The 25,347-nt window shown below is 45.4% G+C and overlaps 1 protein-coding gene across 3 annotated transcripts in view; it reads left to right on the top strand.

Moving 5' to 3' along the window:
- bbx (bobby sox) overlaps positions 1-24,950 on the top strand; it is a 249,484-nt gene extending 224,534 nt beyond the window's left edge. For all 3 annotated transcript variants that reach the window (XM_084607079.1, XM_084607080.1, XM_084607081.1), the window contains 5 exons: positions 687-1,744; positions 3,398-3,712; positions 8,576-8,688; positions 11,045-11,203; positions 17,066-24,950. In XM_084607079.1, the coding sequence (XP_084463205.1) occupies positions 687-1,744; positions 3,398-3,712; positions 8,576-8,688; positions 11,045-11,203; positions 17,066-17,151 (1,731 nt within the window). In that variant the 3' untranslated portion in view covers positions 17,152-24,950. The remainder of the gene's footprint in view (positions 1-686; positions 1,745-3,397; positions 3,713-8,575; positions 8,689-11,044; positions 11,204-17,065) is intronic.
- The last annotated feature ends 397 nt before the right edge of the window (positions 24,951-25,347 follow it).

The following is a 25,347-nucleotide window of genomic DNA, read 5'->3' as shown; positions in this document are numbered from 1 at the left end:
ATCGTCTGTGTGTTTTGCACTGCGAGGGTTATCGCGCTTTTTTTCGTCCTACTAACTGTAGATTGTCATATTCTTTTTTTCCCTTTGCAGTGAGTGCAATGTATAGTGAACCCTAGTACACTTTCACTGTTGCTACCACAGGCTGTCGAATGAGCGCAGGATCTCACTCTGTTCTGCCATACATTGGGCTTGAGTCCTACCATGGCTTTGGTTAGAATGAGTTAATAATTAAGAAGGGAAATTAATCTGCACTCGAAAAATTATGTAAGCTCATTCGAGTGCAGTGAATTTATTTCCTGCTACTTGAAATTGTGAAATTTCATAAAGTGATAAAAATTACTGCTAACTGCATGGTGTATGATATCTGATACACGAGTAAATAGCCTTCTTGCTACATAATCGGAAGGATTATCGCACAGATAGATGACATTGTGACCGGACGGAATAGAAAAATGCTTCCTGTACCTATCAAATTTCTTAAATGCAAAACACTATCTCCTAAATTAAATCATTCTAAAGATTCAGCTACTGACAGTGCATGCTGTGGGTACTAAATAAGCAAGATTTCTTTTCTTGCCGTTCAGAACAGCTTATTCCAAAGGAAATGTACTGTGTAATATAGAATACGCCATGCGGTAAATGGTTAAGCAGTGCCTTATTGTGTCTACATTTACGTGCACTTTCAGGGCTGCCAGGGTGTAAAGAAGGCACCAGTCGCGGGAGTGTGCCAGAAACCTGGTGACCCAAAAACCAAACCGCAGGACAGCAGCGTGAGTGCTTCTTTATCCCCTGCTGCCATGAGCATCCCTACGACGGTGTCAACCAGCAGCAGCAGCAGCAGCAATGGTGGTAGTGGCCTGTGTGGTGGTGGCGCAGTTCCGCCGGCTGGATTTGGCCCCATTCCCATGTTCGATGTAAGTGCGGCCAACCGAATCATAGACCAGGCATTCAGTCAACCGACCACCACTGCAAGCAGCAGTTCGTCGGGAACACCGCCTCCACCACCCTTCACGACGCTGTCGACATCGTCCACGAGCACTCCACCGACCAGCTCCAGTGGTGTGGGTGGTGGCGGAGGCTCGTCGTCAAAGTCGCGCGACCGGTTTTTCAGCGTAACTTCCGCCCTGAGTCTGGCCCAGTCGCTGAACCGCAGCGACGAGGAGCAGCCGCTCAACCTGTGCAAAGAGCGTCCCATGACGACTATCAAAGCATCCCAGCAGGACATCATCAACCACATCATTGACAAGTTCCTGTGTGGGCCCAGCAACGTGCAGCCACTGGATGGCACGGTGTTCTCGGCGCATGGCTCGGCGCGCCACCCTGATGACAGTCCGGCTGTGCCCGCCGTTGTGGCCGCCGCCATTCCCGGTACGGTGCCAACACCAAATGCTGGGTTCTATCGTGGCGAAGGTGACGACGATGCTGACGACTGCCAGAAGAAGGCGGCTGGCAGCAACAAAGGTGGCATGCGGCGCAAAGGGCTGACTGGAAGTTCCCCGAGCAAACGGGCTCGGGTCAATGCCTCTTCGGCTGGGGACGAGGATGGTGGCAGCAGTCCTGAAAGAGCAAGAAAGAGTCAACGTTCGTGTAAGGGCCAGCGTTACCAGGCGTTGCTGTCGGAGGGCGTGTTGCCAGGTTCCAAGGAGCGCAAGGGGCTTGTCCGCAAGTCGGATGACGAAGGAGACGAGGAACCCAGCAGGCTGGGACGCAGAGATGATGGGCCTAAGGTGGCTCGAAAGAACAGGTGAGGCTCATTTCAGTCTCTCCTTGTGTCTGGCGCTAGGGCGGAAAAGCGGCAATTCGTAAGCTTTGCTGACAGTTTATTGGATAAAATATGCTGTTTGGAAGATATTTTTTTGCCAGTACAAATAGTACTGCAGCACATATTGCAGCATACTAAATTGCACATAATGGAATGCTTTTTCCAATAACATAAGTTACAAAGAAAGAAATTTATTAGGAAACACGCAAAAAATCGCAAAATTGCCATTTTGTAGTGAGTTGATAAAATTAATATAGAAAAGTGATGCATCAGCTGCATAAAAAAGGCTACGGGTGGAAACAGCCTCATTTCTCATGCTATGTGGTAAAGCTAAACCACCCAGACTCAGATCAAAGCTCACTAGTGAATACCTGGTGCTATTTTCGGCTATTTATCACCACTCAACACCGTCGAATAACAAAGCTGATGATGTGATTCGATATTTGACTTGCTGGAAGTCTTTTAAACACTAAATTTGGCGTTGATGGTGCATTACGAGTGTCAGGATTTTTTTTTTTTTTCCAAGCACGGCCGCCACGCCCCTTTTGCAGCAACACATACACATTGGTTCTCAAAAAGGTCCATCAAAAATCGGAACGTTGCCAAGGTGGGAAAATTTAAACTGGTTCTACAAGTGCAGTGCCTAGACTGACCACTGGGTGGCGCAATGTGCAGAGAAGCGATCCCAACATGTCGAAATCAGCGATTTAGAGCATTGATCACCGGTGATCGATTTGAATAGGTGTGGTCACGAAAGAGTTAATGCTTGGGTCACGGATTATTATTATATTATTATTGTTCACTAGGAAGGTAGACGGTACTGGGCATTCAGTTCCGTCCATCATCCTTGTGTCTGTGTGTGCTTCGTGCCTCTGACCAAATATGAACACATCGCCAACTAGCCCACCAAGACATTCCTCGAAAGCATCTAAGCGAGGGGTCTCAAACTCATGCTGCTACGCAGGCTGTGTTCGGAAATTATCTTTCATCGTTGGTCTGGAGCCACAAAACAGGAAAAAAAAACAAAAAAAAAAAAAAACAAAAAAAAAAAACAAATGAAAATATATATAAAAATAATAATAAATCATATATATACCAAGTGCAACGCCTCATTCCTAGACCACATCTTCCTAGTCTGTGTGGAAAAGAAAAGCAGCACGTTGTCAGTTCTGCCTAAATTCCGAATGGGGACCACTTTCCTATGGTTGAAAGAAAGCTACTGAAAGGGTACAGCCGTAACTAAATACCACAGTCACTTATCCTCGGGAAAAGAGAAAAAGAAAAATGTAGACTTGGAGATGGAAGCGAGGGCACGTTGCTGGTGCCTTGCTCTGGAAGGCAGCTGATGTCCGAAGTCCATGCAGGTTAAGGGGACCAACACCTCTTTTCATTCCACAGGTATTGTATACCGTCTGAGGATAGGTCGTTGGTTGATTTTAGTTGGAAAACGTGTCCGGTGGTAAAGCAAGCTGTTGAAGCTGTGTGAGCCGGTGGCTTGATCGACACATAATTGCACACCTTCAGGCTGCCATCTTAATGGAATTGGTGATGTTAGTCAAAGAGCAGGGGTGTTTTGTCAGTGTAAAAACCTTGAGCACGTAATTCACCCATGTGCCCTGCTTTTCCGGTGCACAGTGGCAGTTTCAACCTGGACGCCCAGATAGCAGCGTTGCCCAAGTGCAGCATGGAGTCCTTCACGCGGCGCAAGAACAAGAAAAAGGCCGGCCGACCCGAAGAGGAGGGCAGGGATGACCGCATCCCATCTGACACAGCAGAACAGGGTGGGAAGGACCCGGACTTCAGGCCCGGTGCATCCAGGGGTGTGCGGCAACGCAGTGAATCTGGTGCTTCGGGCACAGATGAGGCAACTGTTGACGACCCCTCTAGCCCACCACCCGTGTCTTCACCCAGTGACCATTCATCTGCCACACCGCGGAAATTCAAGACTGGGTAGGTGCTTGCCGGTTATTATTGCACAGCAAAACGTGGCAGCTTTTAGGGACCCACTGCATTAAGCTTTATGTGATGGCTCGGTGAGGCTACTTTTTATGCCTCCTTCTTCTGCTTTCAGTGGCAAGACAGATGAACATATTAAAATAAGAAAAAAGGGGAAAAAAAAAACAAACATTTTGTTTACTCTGGGGGGAAACGTAGCAGAAAATCGCAGTTTGGGATGGAAAGTTTATTTTTTAATTGTTATTACTGTTTTCAATCCTTAAACCAATTAAAGAACCTCCCGGCAAAACTTTATATGCGGGACTGCTTTAGAAATGCAGGAATTCTCTTTTATTGAAAGGTCGGCAGTGCATGCGTGCTCTTTTGGACCGAGAGAAACGGGCCAGTCCGCGAGTGCCATTTTCAGAGTGCGCGCACAAGGGGTTGATTCGGCCCAGTGCGCAGCTTGTACCCTTGCCGGAAGCGTCATTTCATCCTTTTTCCAACATCCACGCGCACTTCATCAAAATTGGAGCGAGACGTCCGGAAAATTGAAGAATGAGCACGAAAATCTGAGAATGGCGAGCGCTGACTGGCCAGAAAAACTCGAGATGTGAATGATGCAAAAGTAGCACGTGATGTTTCAAACGTCCTTCTGCGTCATGCGAGGACTCGCTTGTCGGACCATGTTTGGTTGCACCCGACACAGAATCTAGTCGCCTTGCTTTTCTTGTTTCTTCAAGTGTACACATTTGTTGGAAGAATGCCAGCCACGAAGTGTATGTCGCGCAACACTGTAGGCGAAGCCGCTTCACAAAAGTGGGCAGCTGATGCAACACAGGTCAACCTCGGTTTGCCTCTCTGAGAATAACTGTACAGACCGCTGCAGCACTGGCTGTTCTGGGCTTCAAACAAAGACTGAAAGGACTGAGAAGGGTCTTAGACAAGCTGGACATTGCTTGGGGCACACGTACTGCCAAGGTCATATAGAGTACAACGACAAATTATGTGGGGTGCCGGGCACAAGCAAGAGCACTCCAGAGCTGTAAGGTCGACAGAAAAAAAACGGCAACTTGAACCCACTGCTGCTGCTGGGGGTTTTCTTGAACAGCGGAGCTTGGGAGCTTGGGAGACGATTTTCGATCTTTGAGTCTATATTTCTCAATTTGTGTTTATTCAGTAAACTCCCATTAAGGCACCTGTGTGCTGTGTGATGTCAGTGCACGTTAAAAAACCCCAAGTGGTCGAAATTTCCGGAGTCCTCCACTATGGCGTCTCTCATACATAGTCCGAGTCGCTTAGGGACGTTAAACCCCACAAACCAAACCAAACCTTAGGAAAACTATCCTTCCACCATTATTTGATAGTCAAATCTCGTTATGACGAACACTGCATTAACGAATTGTTTTAATTAACAAGCTTTTTGAAAATCCCCTACTGATTTTCAATATTTTCAATGTAGAAATATTTCAGAATAACGTCCATAATTTATTTTTTCTCATATGATTGCTAACGTCAATATTAAGAATTGGGCTAAAATTAACAGTGCCACAATTCTCACGTAAAACAGAAACCGCCATTTCTGTGTGTATATTGTTGGCTATAGCTGTCATCATCACCGTATCTGGTGCCAACACCTAGCGCCACCACAAAGCACCACACAGGTTTAATAGCTAGTAGCCAGCAGGCCTAGCTACCTGTCTTTTATTTATTTTTTTCTTTGTGTTGTATGTCATTTGCTGAACGATTTTTGGTGCCACTTGTGCGTGCGGTATGGAGGAATTTTTTTTTTGCAAGTGGTCTTGTTGCGAAGTTCGTGTGAGATCTGATGATTAATGCTGCCAGCGATGGCATCAAGAAGAAGCTAAAGCAGTTTTCGCTGCAGGAAAATGTAGCCACATTGCAAGAAATCAACGGAGGGAAAAAGAAGCTCGGCCTCTGCAGACAGTTGACATTGCCCCATCGACTGTCGTGATCATTTTGAAATACTGAGACAAGATTGTCAAACTTCAGTGAACACTGAAGATAGGGTCGTATCGGAGTATGTGTTTATTGTGCATGAACAAAGCCCACACTTTCATTGCTCGGTGCAGTGACGTAAATGATGAAATGTCGCATGAAGTGGAAGCTGTAAAGAGTTTTAATCAATGTCACCCGTTAATAATTAAATGTTATTAATGATGCACCACTAATGATGCGCACACTCCCAGACACCCTTAGAGTGAGTAGGGGTAGCTGTCCCGGTCTCAACGGAGATTCCCTCGACTAGCATGGCAAGCTCAGCCGGAAGTCAGCTACCTTGCAGTTACAGAAGGAGGTGGCCGTTTGGTGCCCAGCTTTCGCCGGTTCAAGCCAGAGTAAGGGTCGGAGTCAGAAGTAACAAACAAAAACAAACATTATACACACACCAAGAGACGATGCAGAGAAATTCACACTAACACTTAAAATACACGGACGAGAGGTTCACAGAAAGGAAATGCTAAGCATGCAACTAAAGAGACATTCAATAACACAGAGGTTTTACACACTGAACGATACACAAGAGAGTCAAACCCAAATTGTTCACCGGCACTGTCGCAGACCGTGGGGAGAGTCACGATGTGGCTGTCATGTAGACGAGCGCCACTCCCTCACAGATGAGTGGGCTTGCCGAGCAGCGGGTTGACCCCGGGACCCGAGCAGTAGTACTTGCTAAATCGTAGCATCACTAGCTCAAACACTGGCTGGCTGGCACAAGCGACGTGACCTCAATAAGTAGAGTGCGCCGTATCTGTCTGTGTTGCAGCGCGCCAGGGCTGGCGCGTAAATACACATAACTGTCGCTCTTTAAAGCGTTCTCTCTTCCTTCCGCCGAGCTGAGCGTCGTCATTGGTTAGGCTCTATAGAAAGTTCTCGAGAGGGCTGGCACATTCTCGGCCGGTCGAGCCACCGTCGCCGCCGGGTGATGAGAAGGAGGGTGACGCCGATGTGTGGAAGGCTACGCCAGCTACATGCTCTCCCCGCAAGGGAGACGCTTCTACAATATGCTAGAATTTTCTGTGCAAATGCCGCATGGGCTTCTTTCGCGTTGCGCTGACCTAATAAGAGCCGATTTCGTGACAATCGGTCATGCGTGCAGCATGTGGCAAGAAAAAAATTTGATTTCTTCAAATAAATAATCTTTAATGGTACTGCAATATTTTCATTTGAGATTTTGCTTGTCTGCATGCGTGCCAAGGTATGCAATTTTCATACTTTGGTTTGACCACTGGCTTATAATTGCACATTAGTCGATAAAGAACGATTTTAAGCGGTCCCCTGCAATTCGTTATATGCAGATTCGACTGTAATAGGCGCGCTGTAGTGGGTTTTCTGGAGGAAAATTTTGTGTGGAACAGAAAACAGAACGTTGCACTCAGTCTGTCCATATATATATATATATATATTTTTTTTTTTTGACTAAAATAAAGTTTTCTTAGTAAGACAAAAGCCTGCTCACGTGTGATGCAGCCACTTGCGAAGGGGTTCCACCTCTACCGCATTGCACAATGAAGGACGTGCATTTTGGAGTAGTTCTGCCTTGACGCTCTCAACAATGCTCTTACAGTAAAGCATTGTTATATAAATGCGAAGTAATTGCCGGCCTAATTGTGGAGCAGAGTTTTACGGGATGTACAGAATTTCAACTTCAGGTGACTTATGTGGACAATTGGGCACTGTGGTACAGGTATGTGGCATGTGTATGTCGTTTAATGTCCCAAAGCGACTCAGGCTGTGAGGGATGCTGTAATTAGGCTGGTTAAGGTAATGTTGCCCACTTGGGTTCCTTTACATGCAGTGACGTCCTATAGCAATTGGATGCCTTGTGTTTTTCCTCCATTGAAGTATGGTTGCCATGGCTGGGTCGAACCCAGCATCTCCAGTCCTCTGGCTCAGTCACCGATCATCCTCACCGCTTATTCGCTACGTTGGCTACAGACAGCAGGCGTAGCAGAAAGGGCCTGTTATAATTTTTGAACTGTGGCATTTAACATCCGGATGTGAAACGCATAGCGGAGGGCTTAAGATTGATTTAAAACACCTGGATCTCTCTAACTCGCGCTCGCATTGCATATCATAGGTACACCTTTTTCACGTCACCTCAATGAAAATGCAACTGCTGGGGCTTCTTCTTTTAGCATGCTTACTGCAGCAGCAGGGATATTTGGAGTCCTAATCCCGACGTATCGTGGTCCACCCATGGTCTGCACTTAATACAGTGTTCATTCAGGCAGCCCTAGCGTTGAGATGTATGTAATGTCTACAGGAAGTTGCAGATTCTGCTTTTCAGCGACACTCCCCCCCTCCCTCTGCCACACATTCACACTGGCAATCTGCACCAATAGACAGAATCATTGTTGCCATACAAAATCACTGCCTAAAACTGGACGCTGTGCAGAACATGTACTTGCCTGGCATTTGAAAAGAGCCGCCGCTCTGGTCTCACCTTAAAAACAAGTAAAACTATCGCAAGCACTTTGGAGCTTACAACTTTGTCGTGTGACTTGTGGTATATTTGCGTTGCAAGACTTGCATACACGGCCTGACCCACCAAGGAGCCATGATACAGTGCACATGTTAATTTCTCAGATGCACTGCAGTGTCTTTAAACTGACTTGCAAATGACTGCATGATGCTCTTAGTTCTTTCTTTCTTTTTTTCTTCTTTTTTTTTTAACAACAGCTTCATCAAAATTATTCTTGTATAGCATTTTAGATGACAGACATCGTCATGGAATGTTGTTACCTTCTTAATTCTTGAAACCAATACGCCTTCGTGGCTGGATCACAGCTCTTTAGTGAGACCTCTTTTTCACGTATGGTGAAATGATCTGCATAAATAATTTCTGTCATTTTCTAGGGACTTCGACCTGGATGAACACCTTGCTGCTCTTCCGAAGTGTGACATTGAAGTTTTAAGCCGGCGAAAAAAGGAGCTGAGACGAGACTCTGGCTCTTCTAGTGGCAAACAAGGTGGGTGTGGTCAAGTGTAGACGAGAGCAGTTAGTAGTTAGGAGAGTGGGGATTTGCTAGGTAAAGACTGCATACCAGCCACTGAGAGACTGGCACGGGCTTGTAAATCTTTATTGATCGTGTTAGGCTTGTGTGGTCAGTGCAGTAGATTGAAGTTGCCTAAGTTGCTGGACAGTCTGCCTTAGAGCATCAGACCATCCAGCCACGCTTAGGTTAGGTTAGGCTTAGCAGCTTCTTACTTTTCCTGCGCAGATCTGCGATCGGGCCACCGCAAAATTCTGGTGCATCAGGCAGACAAATAAAAAACTGCGTGTGTAAACCCAGATGGCCTTTTTTAATATGTAATGTTGCTGATTGTACTTTGCAGTGCACCTCCAACTTTTCAGAGACTGGGGTATTTATTATGCGGCATGAAATGGGTCGTATGTCTCTGCCATCTTGATGATGTCATTTTTGGTAAAACGTTCGATGAACATAACAACCACTTAGCTTGTGTATTAGACTGCTTGCATAGTGCCAGACTAGTCTTCAATTCGAAGTGCCGCTTTAATGAGCGTCAAGCGTTGGTGCTGGGCCATCTCATCAATGAACTATGCGTGAGACCAGATCCTCAGAAAACGGCAGCTGTGGAGTTGTATCAAGCACCACACATGGCCTGCCCACTCACGTGCCTTCTTCACAAAGAAGCTTCGTTTAAATGGACTCCCGAGTGTGATGCCTCATTTCGGAGGCTTAAGTTTCTCTTGACTTCACATCCCGTCTTCAAGAATTTCAATCTCTTCTGCTATACTACCGGACAACTCAGCCAAAGCTACAGAGCCGAAAAGCATCAGCTCACTGCACAGCAGAATATAGTATTTCACAGATCACGCTTTGGAATATTATGACGTTGCAGAAGTATTCACATTATTATTACATCACGATTTTACTACAATACAAGCCAGTACAATGTTAGTGCAGTGCATTTTCAAATCGGTACAATATGTCGAGCAAATGGGTTGGCTCCGCCATCCGTCAGGAATCTCCCGGAGCGTACGTTGGCTGCTTCTGCTGCGTCTACCTGCCGGTCTGTGTATGGTTTTGCAATGCGCTAGTTTCCGCAACATACGTGGTGAGTGATAATCATTTACCCCCGAACTTACGTTTACTTGGGCCTTAAGTAGTTTAAAGAAAGACATTTCTGTGTCTTTGGCGGCTCGAATACTGTTATTTCAGGAAAGGCTGAACTGAAACCGAAACCGTAACTGAGGCCAGACATGCCAGGACTGCATGGTTAGTCACTCCGTAATAAAACCTCCGTCCCCATAGCCACAAAAAGTTGTCGGGGGGGGGGGGGGGGGGGGGGGGGTGCAGTGGAGCTGGCATCAGTGCTGTTATGATTCAATGCAAAGATGACTGGTGTTACATTTGTGGTTTGCTCCTGGGTATCGCACCGCTTCCACCAGTTGTTACATGCGGGTTGCGGCCCCATCAGTAGTGTTAGCCTGGCGGCTCCGTGGTTCGGCGGGCGGCATCAACTGTCCCAGCGAAGACGGGGCGTCGACAAACAAAAGCAACGTTTAATTCAACATCACGTAGGAATGGGCAGAGAAGCAGGCCCGGAGAGAAAACTGACACGCGCACAAAGCAGGTGTCCGGCGTCGTCTCCGAAGTCTCTCTCACAGCGGAAACTGCCGCTGCTTTTTATACACTCGTCAGTTCAGAGAATTCAGGGAGAGAATTCATGTCCGAGCAAGCTGTGATGACTTGGTCTCGGTGTCGCGACAGAAATCTCCTCCACCTCCTGCAGATGGGCGAGGGTGACGCTCTCTTCCTCGAGTGCCGGACTTGGCCAGCATTTGCACACACATTCGGCACGTGTGACTTCGACACGCCAAAACACGTTCGCGGGAGGAAACGTGGAGGGCCGATTGCACGGTGCTGAAATGGCTGAAATGCTCGCTGCTTTGACTGATGCTACGTTGTGGCCGCGTCGGTTGTCACACATGGCGGTGGCGAATTGTAACACTGGGAGCACGTTTTTGCATATGCGAGCCACTCCCTCAGCAAGTCAGAGTGCAACTACACTGTCACTGAACAAATGAATACCTTGCTGCAATCTTTGCCGTGCAGAGGTTCCAGTCGTACTTGTATGGTCACCTATTCACCATTGTGACTGACCATTACTCCCTCTGCTGGCTCGTCAATCTTAAAAGATCCATGCTACTGCCTGCATAGCACCACTTCATTTCCCTTCTTCTTTCTATTTTTTTTTTTTTTCCTTCTGTGTGCAACACTGTATTGACATGCTGGTGTGCACTTGGAAGTGCTCATTTGTGTTAGTCAAGTGTACTCACTGTGCATATGTGACGTGCAGACTCCAAGGCTGATGACTCGGGGACGGAGTCTGACCATGCGGGGGCCTCCGAGTCCACGGAAGAGAACGGGATGCGAGACTGGCACAGTGGTGATGAGGAAGAATCTGAGGAGGCTGGACGGACCAGCCCCAAAAAGGACAGGAGAAAGCGACGCAAAGGTATTCAGCATTGTTCTTTTGTTCCTTTTTGTTCGCATTGCTAACAACCGTGCCAGAAATGAGGCAGCGTCCCTGTTAATGGGCAACCATTAACTGAGTTCACGTGGTGTGCTTATGTCACTTACTTTGGCTTAGTTCTTGCATTTTTCCATCGTAGTGAAACTGTGCGCTATTCATGACTTCTGTGCTGGACCTTCTTTGGATGTATCGATGACACGTTTCAAGAGTCAATGCTATCACATCACTCCATGAAGGCGATCGCAAGGGCATTTGTTGTTTGGGAGCTATCCTTATTTGACCTACTCGAGGATTACACCTCAGTTTACATCTCAAAAGAAAAAATGCCACGCCCGAAGTTTTTTTTACTAAAAAAATTTATTAAGCCTCAGTGGTACACGGCAATAATTAGAACACTGCATGATTCCATCACGCAATGAGCTGAATGCCAGCAAAACCACTGTTGCTCAGGTTCTTGGTTTTGACTCCCCTGATTGTTTTTGAAGGCGCCATGGAGGTATGTGGAAAGAAATGAGAAGGTTGCTCAGTTGCTGACCAAGGAAGGGGCAAGTGCCCTCTTATCTGCTGCGCGCTCACCAAAGACACGGTGTGAAACATGCTGGAGACGACACGGAATGCATTGTGATATCGGAAACCGTGGCAGTTGCCAGACCATCAAATAGTTCGCAGCGAAAAGAATATTCGTAGAAATTATTGGCTGCACTGATGAAACTCAAATTTTGATGACCTGTGTTACCTTGGCGTTTCAGGCATAAGATGCAATAGTACACAGTTCGTGGCCGAAAATTGGGCATAACAGCTTTTCAAAGGGGGAGACTGACTGCTTCTGGGAGCAAAAAAATTGAAAACAAAAATCGATTTTTCATAACTAAAATTTTTGAAATCTCTACCTCTTTTTCTGCCGGTTTATGAATTTTGAGAACTCTAGAGTCAATATTTCGGCTGTAATAAGATTAAAAAATGGATATCTGCGCACACTCGGTGCAGGTTTTGATGCGAAAACCACGCTCTTTCCGCGATATGCAGTTTTCATTCCCCAGTAGTGATTGCTGTCATCTTGGTCTCGTTTCAAAGAGCAGCTTTTCATGTTCAGTGTCGCACCATTGCTGCATGTTTACGGCTATAGACCTTTTCAAAATTGGCCAAAGGGCGCTGCCATATTGGAGACTGGGCTGTGCTCATAACACAGGAAAAAATTGCGGATTCTCCCCCCACACCTGGTTCTCAGCCCAGTCAAACCGGTTTCTCCAAGGGTCGTGGAAAGGTCTATTGGTTGTGGAGGAGAAAAGCGCCAAGAAAGAGTCTCGATGTGCGCTGCTATTCGCTAGTTGGCGCACGTGACTAAAACCTGTCACCCGGTTGGCTGATATACTTCCCGTCATCTGCTTGTCGCGTCTGTGGCGGGCTGGAAGCGTCAGTGGGCGCCACCCTGTCGGAGTATCATCGCTAATGCGTCTCGCAATGATGTCGGGGCACGTGACTAAAACCTGTCACACAATTGGCTGACATGCTTCCCATCATCTCTGGCGGGCTGGAAGCGTCAGTGGGCGCCATCTTGTCGGAGTATCGTCGCTGGTGCGTCTCGCAATGATGTTGGCGCACGTGACTAAAACCTGTCACCCGATTGGCTGACATTCTTCCCGTCGTCTGCTTGTCGCGTCTGTGGCTGGCTGGAAGCGTCAGCGGGCGCCATCTTGTCGGAGTATCATCGCTGGTGCTTCTCGCAACGATGTCGGCGCACGTGGCTAAAACCTGTCCCCCGATTGGCTGACATGCTTCCCGTCGTCTGCTTGTCGCGTCTGTGGCGGGCTGGAAGCGTCAGTGGGCGCCATCTTGTCGGAGTATCGTCGCTGGTGCGTCTCGCAGCGATGTCGGCGCACGTGACTAAAACCTGTCAACCAGTTGGCTGACATGCTTCCCGTAGTCTGCTTGTCGCGTCTGTGGCGGGCTGGAAGCATCAGTGGGCGCCATCTTGTTGAAGTATCGTCGCTGGTGCGTCTCGCAACGATGTTGGCGCTGAGGTTCCGAACGACGCACAAGTTCGGAAAAAAGAGGAAAAAGTCACTCATTGACAACTTTAAGAACAAGAACTCCGCAGGAACTGCAAGCATCGCAGATATGTGACCGCCTGCATCTAATCGTGATATGCTGACTGGGTTAGGCCTGACATCAACGGCTGCGGACGCAAAAACTTTGGACAGCGGATGCATTCGCCGAGACACCCAGATGCTGCAAACTTTTGATATCGAAGCAATCGGAAGGAAAGCGCATGCAAAACTTCAACAGATGGCTTCGATCCCTACAACAGAGCGCAAGGCAGCTTTTGTCGGCTTAACCGAAAACACCGCCGAAGAGGCCGTGGCTACTGCTGCCGAGCCGCTCGACGACACAACCTTCCAGGTTGATTTCCTTGAATGCACTGCTAGCGTGTGTGAAATGCGAAGTGTGCGGCGGTGATGTCAACATTGGAAAATGTGGCAACAAATATGGCCTTGCGGTGAAATTGACGATTTCATGCGTGAATTGCGGCAACATTAATTGTGGGTGGAGTTCGCCGCGTGTGATTGGCGGACAAAAAAAGAATTTGTTTATTGTGAACATTCTCGTCGCGCGCGCGATGCAAGTAACTGGCAGTCAGTGTGGTGCGCTAAATTATATATTCTCGGTAATGAATATATCTCCGAGGCGTGCATACAAAAATGTGGCAAAAATATGTCAAGGAGAAGTTGACGCCCGCGGTGGACCATGCAGGCAAGAAGATGACAGCCGACTGAGCGCGATCCATTCGGAAGGTGTACTCTGAGCTGAATCTAGGACACCCCATAAATATTGGTTTCATTTGACATCTCGTGGGAGACACGCGGGCATTCCTCGCACATCGGGATCAGAACAGTTATCGAACTTTTCACCGTACTTGTGCTTGATTATGTCGTGCTGAGCAATTTTCGCGCCGCGTGTGAACGGGCTTCAAAAAATGACCCGGCGTGCCCGGCGTGGAAACAAGGCCACAGATGCCAGAAGAACACCACCAAGAAGGCTGGTGAAATGGAAGTAGAGGCTCTACTTATCTTATTCAAGCGATCCCTATAACAGCACAACCTCCGGTACACGACCATGTTGTCTGATGGGGACAGCCGTACTTTCCTTGCTCTGCAAGAAGCAGAAATCTATGGCTACATAGCAGTTACGAAGTAAAACTGCATAAACCATGTTAAGAAGCGTATGGGAGTTGCTCTGCGCAATGTGGTCTCAAAACAGAGAGGTTCTGGTGGAGAATCCGTTGGGGGCAAAGGAAAGCTTGCAGGAGATCTCATTTCCAAGTTGAGCTCCACACTGGTGACATGGAGGCCACACAGAAGGCTGTGCTGGCCACCTACCATCATGCCACATCTAATGATGTCACCTACAACCACAGTTTTTGCCCAACAGGCCCCGAGTCTTGGTGCAAGCAGAATGCTGCAGAGGTGAGACCATGCCGCATCACCGACACAACCTGCCTCTTCATTGTTTGTGAAGCTTTGCTGCCAGTCTATGAAAGGCTTTTGACAAGAGACTTCTTGAGCGCGTCCAACAAGGCAAAACCCAGAACAATATCGAATGTTTACATTCAGGGATTTGGGCACTTGCACGTAAGGAACGCCATGCCTCGCTTTTCATGGTCCAGGCCGCTGTGGCTGAGGTTGTGATGAAATTTAATGCAGGGAATGAAAGAATTGCGACATGCATTCTGAAAGAGCTGCACCTGACTGCCAGTTCCCAGACAACAAAACTCATGCAGGAGAAAGATAAGCAAAGGAAGAGTGCATGTACGCAGAAAATGTACAGCCAATTAAATGCTAGCAAGCAATGGAGGCTATTAGCAACTTTCCAAGGCGACTTGATGGATAAATTAGAAGTTTTTTTCAATAACAATCACTCTGCTTGCTTTTCTCATTTTTCTCTGAAAGCAAATTTTGGACTCTGAGTGAATTTCAAAGTGGCATATCTCATCATCTATAGCTTAGATAACCACAACTAATTTTTTTAGCATGTAGCTAGGCTATCTAAGCATGCAATGTTGGGAGCAGATTTTTAATTAAGGCTCAGAAATTTTTTAATGATCTAGTTCTTAATTGCATGTTAGTCACAATTTTTTGCACAAATTTCATTCTGCTATAAAATCAGTAATGATGGGATAATTAGAAAATTGTTTGCAACATCGCGTTCCATTTTCTTTCTAGTCTAACCATGTGCCATTTTTCTCTCTTTTTTTAGTGAACAAAGGGGGCTAATTAATTGTACTTAATTAATTGCCCTATCAAAAAAGTAATCACATTTTTGAAATCGGCATGAGAAATTAGTTTAGGATACGCAATTTTATTGAGTTTGGTGGAGCAATAAAGAAATTTCTCCAGAAGCAGTCTCCCTCCTTAGGAAGAGATTTTAGAATGTACCTTTATTTGATTGGTATAGCCAGCATTCAGCCGTTATTTCAGAAATGGCATGCTTGTTTCTTTCACGCGTCGTAGTTGGGGAGCGGATGTGATTTCTGAACTCACTTGACATGAATAATATACGTTATACGTATTACCTTAGTAAATACGTATAAGGTATTTACTAAGGTAATCGCTAATAGAATCAGGACAACCTTAGACTCCAATCAAGCAAAGGATCAAGCAGGGTTTCGGAAACGGTACTCTACTATCGATCATATCCATACCATCAATCAGGTGATAGAAAAATGCTCGGAATATAACCAGCCCTTATACATAGCATTCATTGATTACGAAAAAGCATTTGACTCAGTTGAAACCTCGGCGGTGATGCAGGCATTGCGAAATCAGGGGGTAGACGAGCCGTACGTGAAAGTGCTGGAAGATATATATAGTGGCTGCACAGCAACCATAGTTCTACATAAAGAAAGCAACAAAATTCCCATAAAGAAAGGTGTTAGGCAAGGAGACACAATCTCCCCAGTACTATTCACAGCATGTTTAGAGGAAGTATTCAGAGACTTGGAATGGGAGCAGTTAGGGATAAGGGTAGATGGAGAATACCTCAGTAATCTGCGATTTGCTGATGACATTGCCTTGCTAAGCAACTCGGGGGATGAACTGCAAATAATGATTGATGACCTAGACAGGAAAAGTAGAAAGGTAGGCTTGAAAATCAATATGCAGAAGACTAAGGTAATGTTCAACAGCCTCGGGAAGGAACAGGAGTTTACATTAGGTAGCGAAATACTGGAAGTAGTAGGCGAATATATCTACTTAGGACAGGTAGTAACCGCAGATCCGGATCATGAAAAGGAAATAACAAGAAGAATAAGATTGGGATGGAGCGCGTTTGGCAAGCACTCGCAGATTATGACTAGCAGCTTACCGGTATCGCTCAAGAGGAAAGTATACAACAGTTGCATCTTGCCTGTACTCACCTATGGGGCTGAAACGTGGAGGCTAACCAAGAGAGTTCTACTTAAGTTGAGGACAACCCAGAGGGCTATGGAACGAAAAATGGTAGGGGTAACATTAAGAGATAGAAAGCGTGCAGAGTGGGTCAGAGAAATAACTCAAGTTAACGACATTCTAGTGGAAATTAAGAAGAAGAAATGGACATGGGCAGGACATGTAGTGCGAAGAGAGGATAACCGTTGGTCGCTGAGGGTAACAAACTGGATTCCAAGGGAAGGAAAGCGTAGCAGGGGGCGGCAGAAAGTTAGGTGGGCGGATGAGATTAAGAAGTTCGCAGGGGTCAAGTGGATGCAGCTAGCACAGAACCGGGTTAAGTGGAGAGATATGGGAGAGGCCTTCGCCCTGCAGTGGGTATAATCAGGCTGATGATGATGATGATGATGATGACATGCAGGCACAGTCATGGAGGAGGACTTCCCGAGCAGCCTGGCGACTCTGGCCGACATTGCACTGAGTCAGAAGGAGAAGATGCAAGACTGACACAGGCCTAGGCGTCAGAGGAAGAGAAGAGGGGGCCGGACCGCCAAGCAATAAGCGAGCGTCTGTCGCCACGGCTCTACCTCCGAGCATCTCTTGTGACGCTAGCGAGTGACACTTCTCTCTCATATGAGAGGTGGTGTCGTGGAGGGGTGTCGTTTTGTGTCCTTTCGGCGAGCGGTCCCCTTCCTCAGTCGTCATGACTTTTTACCTTTTTTTTTTTACCCTTGTCATCACGTGTGTGAGTGTGTGTATGTGTGTGTGTGGAGACGTGGCTTGACTGAAAATGAAGACAGCAAAGAGGTGAGAGGAGAACTCGACAAGTGGCAAGAGTCCCTCGGACCCATTGCAGTGTGTCAGCAGTGTTTTGGGGACCTCTTCCTCTATGCGGGACTGGCACCTGGTGTCGTGGCATGGCGTTTCTCCTGATCACTCTGGTTGTAAGGCTTAGACACGCACAAACGTGACAGCCATGCCGAGAAGCGCCTTCCTGCTCCAGTCTTCTTCTCCTTGTTGCGTGGACACTGCCAGCAACGTGAGTCGCTAACGTGGCGTCGTCGTCTTTCGGTGACTTCCGGAGGGGAGTGCACTGCCGCCCCTGACCCCTCTCCCTGTGACGACCACTGGTGTCTTAAGACTGCATCACCCTTCTGTGATTTGTGTTGGAGACGTTTTTTGTTTGTTTTTCTTTTCATAATTTTAACGCTACGACTGTCTTTTTTTCTGGTTGAGACGGTGGGCAAGTGTGAGCCAGGGCAGTGCATTATCTCATCAACAGTAGAAGCAGTCCTCCTCCACCGTGTACTTTTTGTCATGTCCATCCTGCCTGCGTTTTCTTCTTCTATCTTTCTTATGGCGACAGCTGCAGGTTTGATACAGTGAGTTAGGTGGGAAGAACAAAGTGTTTAGGAGCATTAGCTTCTCATTTATAGGGGCCTTTTCTTAGGCTGAACACAAGTGCTGAGCCTTGTGTCGTGAGTGTAGAATAAAGCATGTAGTGACTTTTGGGTCCACTTCTTTCTTTTCTCTCTCTCTTGTAAATATGACTTGAGTTAAAGAAGGTAAAAATGTTCAAAGCACTTCAGTGATGGTAATGATTAGCAAGGAGTATCCTAAATGCAACAGACTCTGTACGATTGCTGGGCTTTTATTATTTTTTCCACTACTGAAACACGGCTCTCACTATGGCTGCTGAATCTGCGCTTCCTGTCAGGAAGATGAAGAAAAAATATAACTGTAGAGAGAGAGACTGACAATATGCACCAAACTGTACATATGCAGATAAAGTCGTGTGCAACAAGTGTATAACAGAGTTTTAAAAAAAAAACACGGCCTCTGATCTGGCCTTGCTGCACGCACCTGGAGCTAGGGATCTCGCTAGCATCGTGGACCCCTGGGTTTTCTCACTCTGGCAGCACGTGCTTGCACACCCTGTACATAAGGCACAGTTAGAGACACATTAGATCCAGGTTTTTCTACTTCATTGTTGTTTCTTCTGGCACCGCCCCCCATTTTGTCACCAGGGCACAGCAGCATTTCGGACATACTGGCAAGCTGTGTGACGAGATGGTCAAGACCATTTGCAGCGTTTACATGCGTACCGGTAGAGGGCGGCAGTTTGGCAAGGCTTTCTTTTATTTTCCCCGGACTTCTGTTTGTGGCATTCCATTTTAAGGCTCCTTCCTTATTCACCATTGGTCTTCTTCAAACACGTCCATTGACAATGAACATTATTAACCGGTGCGACTTATATGATTTCAGCAATGTTAATTATACCTTTTGTTTGGATTTTATTATCAGGAATTACAAACCACTGTGCAGACAATTCATTTGAAAAAAGATCTAGTTTAGCGGCCCTGTTGTGTACCACACGAGACTAATGGGCTTGCTTGAGTTCGCAATGATTTTCCTTTTCTTTTTTTCCCCGTCCTTTGAACAACCTGTTTTACAGATGGCACATTGCGCTACAAGTTGTGTGGCCAATCACTGTCATGTTTCATTTTCTTAGGAACCGCACAAATAAACGATCAAAAAGTGAAACAAATGCGTGAGACATGGTAAAGTAATTTTAAGACTCAGTTCTGTTTTCTTTACGTCCACGTCGATAGCTGTATGTGAAAGAGAAAAGAATCTTTTTGGTGTTCTCCTTCTTTCATTGCAGTTGCAATAGCATGATGGATTGTTTTAAATCAAACAAGTTGTGGGAGATAGAGATGAGTTCTGTAAAACTTTTCCCCATTTTCTTTAGTGACTGTTTTGCAGCTTTTCATCAGTACTAGGGATCCTTTTGACATGTGTGGTTGCTGTGGGACGCAGGAGTTTTTCAAGTGTCTAATTAGATGCACAGTTCAGGGCGAGTGAACATTTTTCTTCACTTTGAGGCTCAGGGAAAGAAATGCTTGTGAAGCTATGCACACTTGACTCCTTAGGCGGGTTTTGTTTCACAAATTGCTTTGGCAATCCACAGCTACTACTGCTCAAAGATAAGCCAGCCAGCATAGGTGCTTGGAGACTTCATTTGAGGTGCATGTTGTCCCTTGTTTCCCCGGTGCATCATATGCACGCTTTTTCGATATACGGTTGCATATACAGTAATATTTGCAGCCAAGTCCTTGCCGAGGTTTTCTTGTTAAGACTTTAATCTGACCAAATTGGCGGAGATTGCAAGCATGTTAAAGGTGTTTCCGTTTTTTTTTTACGTAAACGGGGGCGCTACACGGCAGAACTTTTTCACACATTTCGTTCTCTCTCTGTTTCTTGAGACTCTTGGCTGTGAAGCTTTGCAATATTATGCAATGCATTTTGATGAGTTATTTCATGATGGCTTGCTCGTTATCTAGAACAAATTTTTCTTCTTGTCTTTCTGCGGTTTGTCAGCTTACACGTTGTTGAAGCGGGTTGGCGCATCAGTGATTTGGCCATTTGTAGTTAAATGTCTAATTTGGTAGTTTGCTGGCACATTTTTTTTTTCTATGTGTTCTGCGGGCTGAACTACGTTTAAAACATTTCACTTTGTGAAATTCACTGTGCTGTCATTTTGTTGTGAATCTGATGTCTACTTAATGTGATCCATTTCCATGTGCAGGCTTCACTTGTGAGCATCGAGCAGTTCTTCCTCTTGACAGGTTTTCACGAACACTGTGTTATGTACTTGCATAAAACTTTGTTGCATGAACATTTTTTCACGGCGGTTCAGTCGAATGGCATTTGGACAGTGTTATCTCACAGTGGCGATTGACGTTGAGTACTCATTCATAGTTTCACTTAGCTGATATCGTCGGTCCCAGCAAAGCAGTATATTGACGAAATAGCTGTCACTGGTCTCATTGTATTAGCAAAACTGTTGGGTGTTTCCTGCTATGTCGCATGTCCTCGTATCATGCAAAAGGCTGCTGCCTTAGTATTGACACCAATCTACATTTTTAGTAATGTAATGCAAACCATTTTAAAAAACAACTGTGTTCCAACTGAAGCCTAGCATGCCTGCAGGTTTCTCTAGGTGTTTATCTATGGCATAGAGAAAGCAAAAACATTGCACGCAGATTGCAGTGCAGTAAAATGAGGCATGGATTAGGTTTTTGGCTTATGAATACAGTAAGTACTAGCCTATATTAAAGACAGCCAGATGTGATGCGAGGATTCAGACATAGGATTGGAAGTGAGTTTCGTTGAAAGTTCCCTGTAAGTGCTGTCCACTGCCATTTGACATTCAGGTGTAGTTGATAAGTCAAGAGGCCATTCATTTGAATGCCGGTTAAAGCTGCTTGTGTAACAGGATGCTGGGTTTCTTTGCTGTATAATAGCAAACATGCTATGAAGGGCACATTCATATTTCAGGGTGGTTGAGATATTTTGCTCTGATGGAGTGGTTCTTGAGCTAGCAGATTAGCATTGACATTAGTTGGCGGATAGTATTTGAAATGGCCCGTAGGGGTGACCATGCCACAATGTTATCATTATGACATTTGGTGTTAAATTGGACAACATTTCTACCTTGACTATGCAGCTTGTTGAACGGTCTTCAAGTCTTCAAAACATAGATTGTTTGTGCTTGTTTTATTGCTTGCTTATAGTTTTTTTCCTCGCTTATGTTTACATTGTAACAGTGGCTAGGGCTAAATTATTCCCCAGTCAATTGCAAAGAACAAACAGTAATTGATACACATCCTAAATGCAAGTTTATTGTTTCTTTTTTGTGATTGAACAAATTATGTTATGTACGCGCACAAAATGTGAGCGGTATGGAGCATACATGTTTGTCTATCTGTTTACATTTTATTGAAGCACTGGAGTACAGAGATCAGCATGAAGAAAATGCTGTAGTGCTTTGCCTTATTGTGTACTTTTTATCTTGCTCTCTGGGCACATTCCTTTTATTGAAATGTTTTAGCGTACTATTACTGTGACACTGGTACCAGTACAATGCCGGTCAGGATCAAAGCCTGCGTATATGTGCAGTACATATGTGCAGAAAGCACTTGATGGAGGTGGGAACAGTAGACCTGTGCAGTGATGGTACACTAAGACATTCTTCTCCTGGCTATATACAGTATACCTTTCTTGTTTAGTGCAATTCTTAAGGAATTGTAATGTGCGGACAGGAGACAGGAGACAGCAGCTGGAAGTTGTGGACAGATAGCTCAAATGCCTTGTATAGTAGCACAGGATAATGCGGAGTGCAAATCCGTGATATGTGGCAGATATGACAGACTGCATTTGCCTGTAGGGTCTTGTTAAGCTTCATCATGCTGAAGTAACATCAAAGGACATACAACCCAAAGTTATACTTAGAAGCTCGACAAAGAAGCTCTGTCATTTGAAAGGGACGCTCAATGTTGGGAGTTATTACCCTAGGCTGATTTTCATTTGGTCACACCAGCAATATTGAATTGGAGACAAAAATGCACACCTTTTTTTTTTTTTTTTCAGGTAGTTGTCTTGTTAGTTCTCTCTCTCTTTTTTTTTTTTTTTTTACAGTGAAATTTAGCTTTTGTTCACTGCTGTTCAGAGTTATAGCGTACTTACATTGAGCATTGTACACTTGATGTGACCTGCACAGCATGTATAGCTGCCAGAGATCTCTTCTCAAGCCAGTACTTCTCGGTTAGTGTCTCTAAGTAAAGCGTCAAGCTGGATAAGAAATCAAGATGGTTATCACCAGTGCTAACAGTGCTTGGTGCTGATTGTCATGACGTGTCACAGAGCTACGAAAGCCCTATGACTCGTATTGACTGTTGTTGCCACTGGTTTGCAGGTCATATTGAATTTGTCAGGAACTGCTCTGAAGCAACGCTTGATTATCAGCCAGGCTGTCTGGAAACAGTTCTCGAACATGTTTGCTACTGTGCTGACTGTCTGCTTTCGCGCTTTCCTTATTTTGCTTCTGCAGAGATTTTAAGTAGGCTGCTGCTTCTGTCTACATATGCTTTCAGCCGTGTTATTGCACCTGGGGATCGGGGGTCTAAATGACGTCGGGTTTTAACTAAAGCACTAGGCAGTCCTGCATTAGGTGTGGAGTAAAAATTTTTCGAATGAGTTTTATTAAAACTGGGCTTTCTAAAACGCAAGGATGGTTAGCAGACCACTTACTATTTTGATTTTTGACTCATCTCATCAACAAATCTGCTCATCGTTCGCTTAATTACTATGTGCTTGTAAGACCATTAGGCCTTTCTGTGGTTGGCCCTTTTTAGACTTGCAACAGACAAGTTTTGCCGCAAATTTTAATTGCCCATGCCTTCTTCATATATGGACAGCCTTGCTTGTTAGGAGCAGACATTTTACCTGTTTAATCCTTTTCTTTCCTTTGAAGTAAATGTCTTGTCATGTGTGCTGGTCACATATAGGCTTTCTTTTTTTATTTGTATATCTAACAACTGCGGATGTTTTGTTACTAACATCTAAATTAGGACATTGATCTACAATATTGAGATTTAATAGAAAATAATGTAGAGGATACAACAATTGTTTACTACACGTAATCTGAAAAGCCCATCCTATGTTTTGTTCCTTCTTTTTTTCTCTTCATAACTAGCCTTGCATTAATTTTAAACTCGAGCTTTCTCTTTTGAAGCTTTTTCTGCTCCTCGGAGCAGTCGGGGCAAGTTCCGAATACTTGGTGCTTGTGCCGCCTGTTCTGAAGTTGCTGTGGGTCACTTTCATTCTTTTTTAAGTCAGCCTGCCGGTTTCTCTTATACAGACTTGCCATTGTCTGCTTTTCTACTGGCTGTGAAGGTGTAACATGGCCACTTGGTTCGTTATAGAGATGGGGAGGTTGAGGAGGTTTAAGCCCCCTAGCTCTTAAGCTCCCTGTGAGCACACACACACACATAGTTTCACTGTATACATGCACCTTCAAAGTTATGCACATATTTTAGATGTACAGTAGAAGTAACGAAGAAATACATACACTTGTTCTCGGTGGAAACAGAAGACGAGAGGGCAGAACTGAACCATCACATACGCTTCCGAGGCAGAGCATTGTCTCCTGGTGCTCAGGCAGGGGTGGGAAGTTGGCTTTGTCCCTTTTCTAGGAGTCTTAACTTCACTGTTGACTGTGAAATACAATCCATTGGCTCAATATTGGTACTCCATTGGCAGTGTGCAGCCCAACATGGGTCCAGTGCATTGCCAACACAGTATCAATATTTGGCTGATTGAATGTGCCACCTGGGAATTACCTTCACTGTTAACTGAAATATGCTTAGTGTCTGCAATTGCCAATTGCTGGACTAAACTGTTGAATACCTGGATGGCTTGCTCTCAGTCAAAGAAGATTGTTTGCTTCATGCATATGCAGAAATGTACGGCACTGTACCGGTGAGGCCACATCGGCACCTAAGTGGCACTCTTACTGCATTGCATTGTGCAAAATAATGGTGACTAGGGATTATATCTCGGTGCCGGCACCTCAATTTCTATTCTGCCAATAGGTGTTGGTTGTACAACACGAATTTTTTTCCCCTGTGCATTTCCCACCCCTGCCTCTCCGCATTGGCGAGAACATGGTTGTCTGATGTTTGCAGCCGAAACAGAGCGCTGGTAAGAACGGGTAAGGTACTGAATGGCACAGAGAACAGTGATTTTTGTACAGGGCATGCACCGTGAACAAAGGGAGCCTCGCACGTGACTTGCGTGGGGGAATGGAATGAGAAATGCCTTTTGGAGTGTTTGTACATTGTGTGTGTGGGATGCCTCTGGTGGGTCACGCTCTTGCGAATTCAGTCTGTTTTCTCCTCCTAGACAGTCCACTGATGTCATACCTTTTGCTTTTCACACCCTGTCTAAAGCGCAGAAGCGCATTGTTGTGTGGCTTCACTAATGCAGTGGCAAGCCACGCTTGGATTGCTACAGATGTGGTCCCTTTGTTGTCTCTGTTTTGTGTCCTGGCTAGGACTCCAGCAGAACAAGAAAGCATTGTGTTAAAAAAAAAGAAAAGCCTGCTTTATTTTTCTCGTGGGTGTATGAGCGTGATCCACCTCCAGGAGTTTGGAGGTCTGTGAAAGTTTTGAATGCCAACAGGGATGGTGAACGAAGCATCTGCTAGCCTCGTCTTTTAGTAATGAACAACAAAACAATTAGACCGAATGTGAAGACACTTGTACAGCGCGTGTAGCGACATTGTTGTTCTGGCAGAGGAACACTGTGTCTGCCAACTTACTTTGCTCTCTTTCACCTCTTTTTGTATGTGTGTTGGTTTGCTTGTCATTGTTTCGGTGCTGCGAGACGAGTGAGAGAGGTTATTTATCGCCACTTTGATTGTGAGACGTGATGATATAATTAAAAAAGAACGAAATAATGAAAAACGATTCTGAGTGTTTTCATTCTTTCTGTGGCTACAGTGGGAATTCAAAATGCGGGATCCATAACATTATCTCATAATGACGAATACTTGGTGTGAATAGATTTTTTTTCCCCTGGATGACAAAAGGCAGACCGATGATAATGAAGGTGGAATGGTGTGGGGCAAATTGCCAAAAAAAGTTGACACTAAGTTGAGCTGATTTAACTTTGCAGAAATTTTTACCACCTAATTAAGTCAACTTGTGATGGTGTTGAATTTGGCCAAGTTTTACCTTACTTGTCTAAACATCGTTCTACCTCCATCATCGCTGGCCCTTTATTTAGTCAAGTGTAATGTGAAGGTATGTTTCTAGAGGCACCTTCCTAAATAAATAGGGCCTTAGAGTGGACACTTCC

Source organism: Amblyomma maculatum, chromosome 6 (genome assembly GCF_055883805.1).
Source record: "Amblyomma maculatum isolate TAMU_Amacu chromosome 6, ASM5588380v1, whole genome shotgun sequence".
Lineage (NCBI taxonomy): Eukaryota > Metazoa > Arthropoda > Arachnida > Ixodida > Ixodidae > Amblyomma > Amblyomma maculatum.
This window is presented reverse-complemented; position numbering and strand designations above follow the sequence as displayed.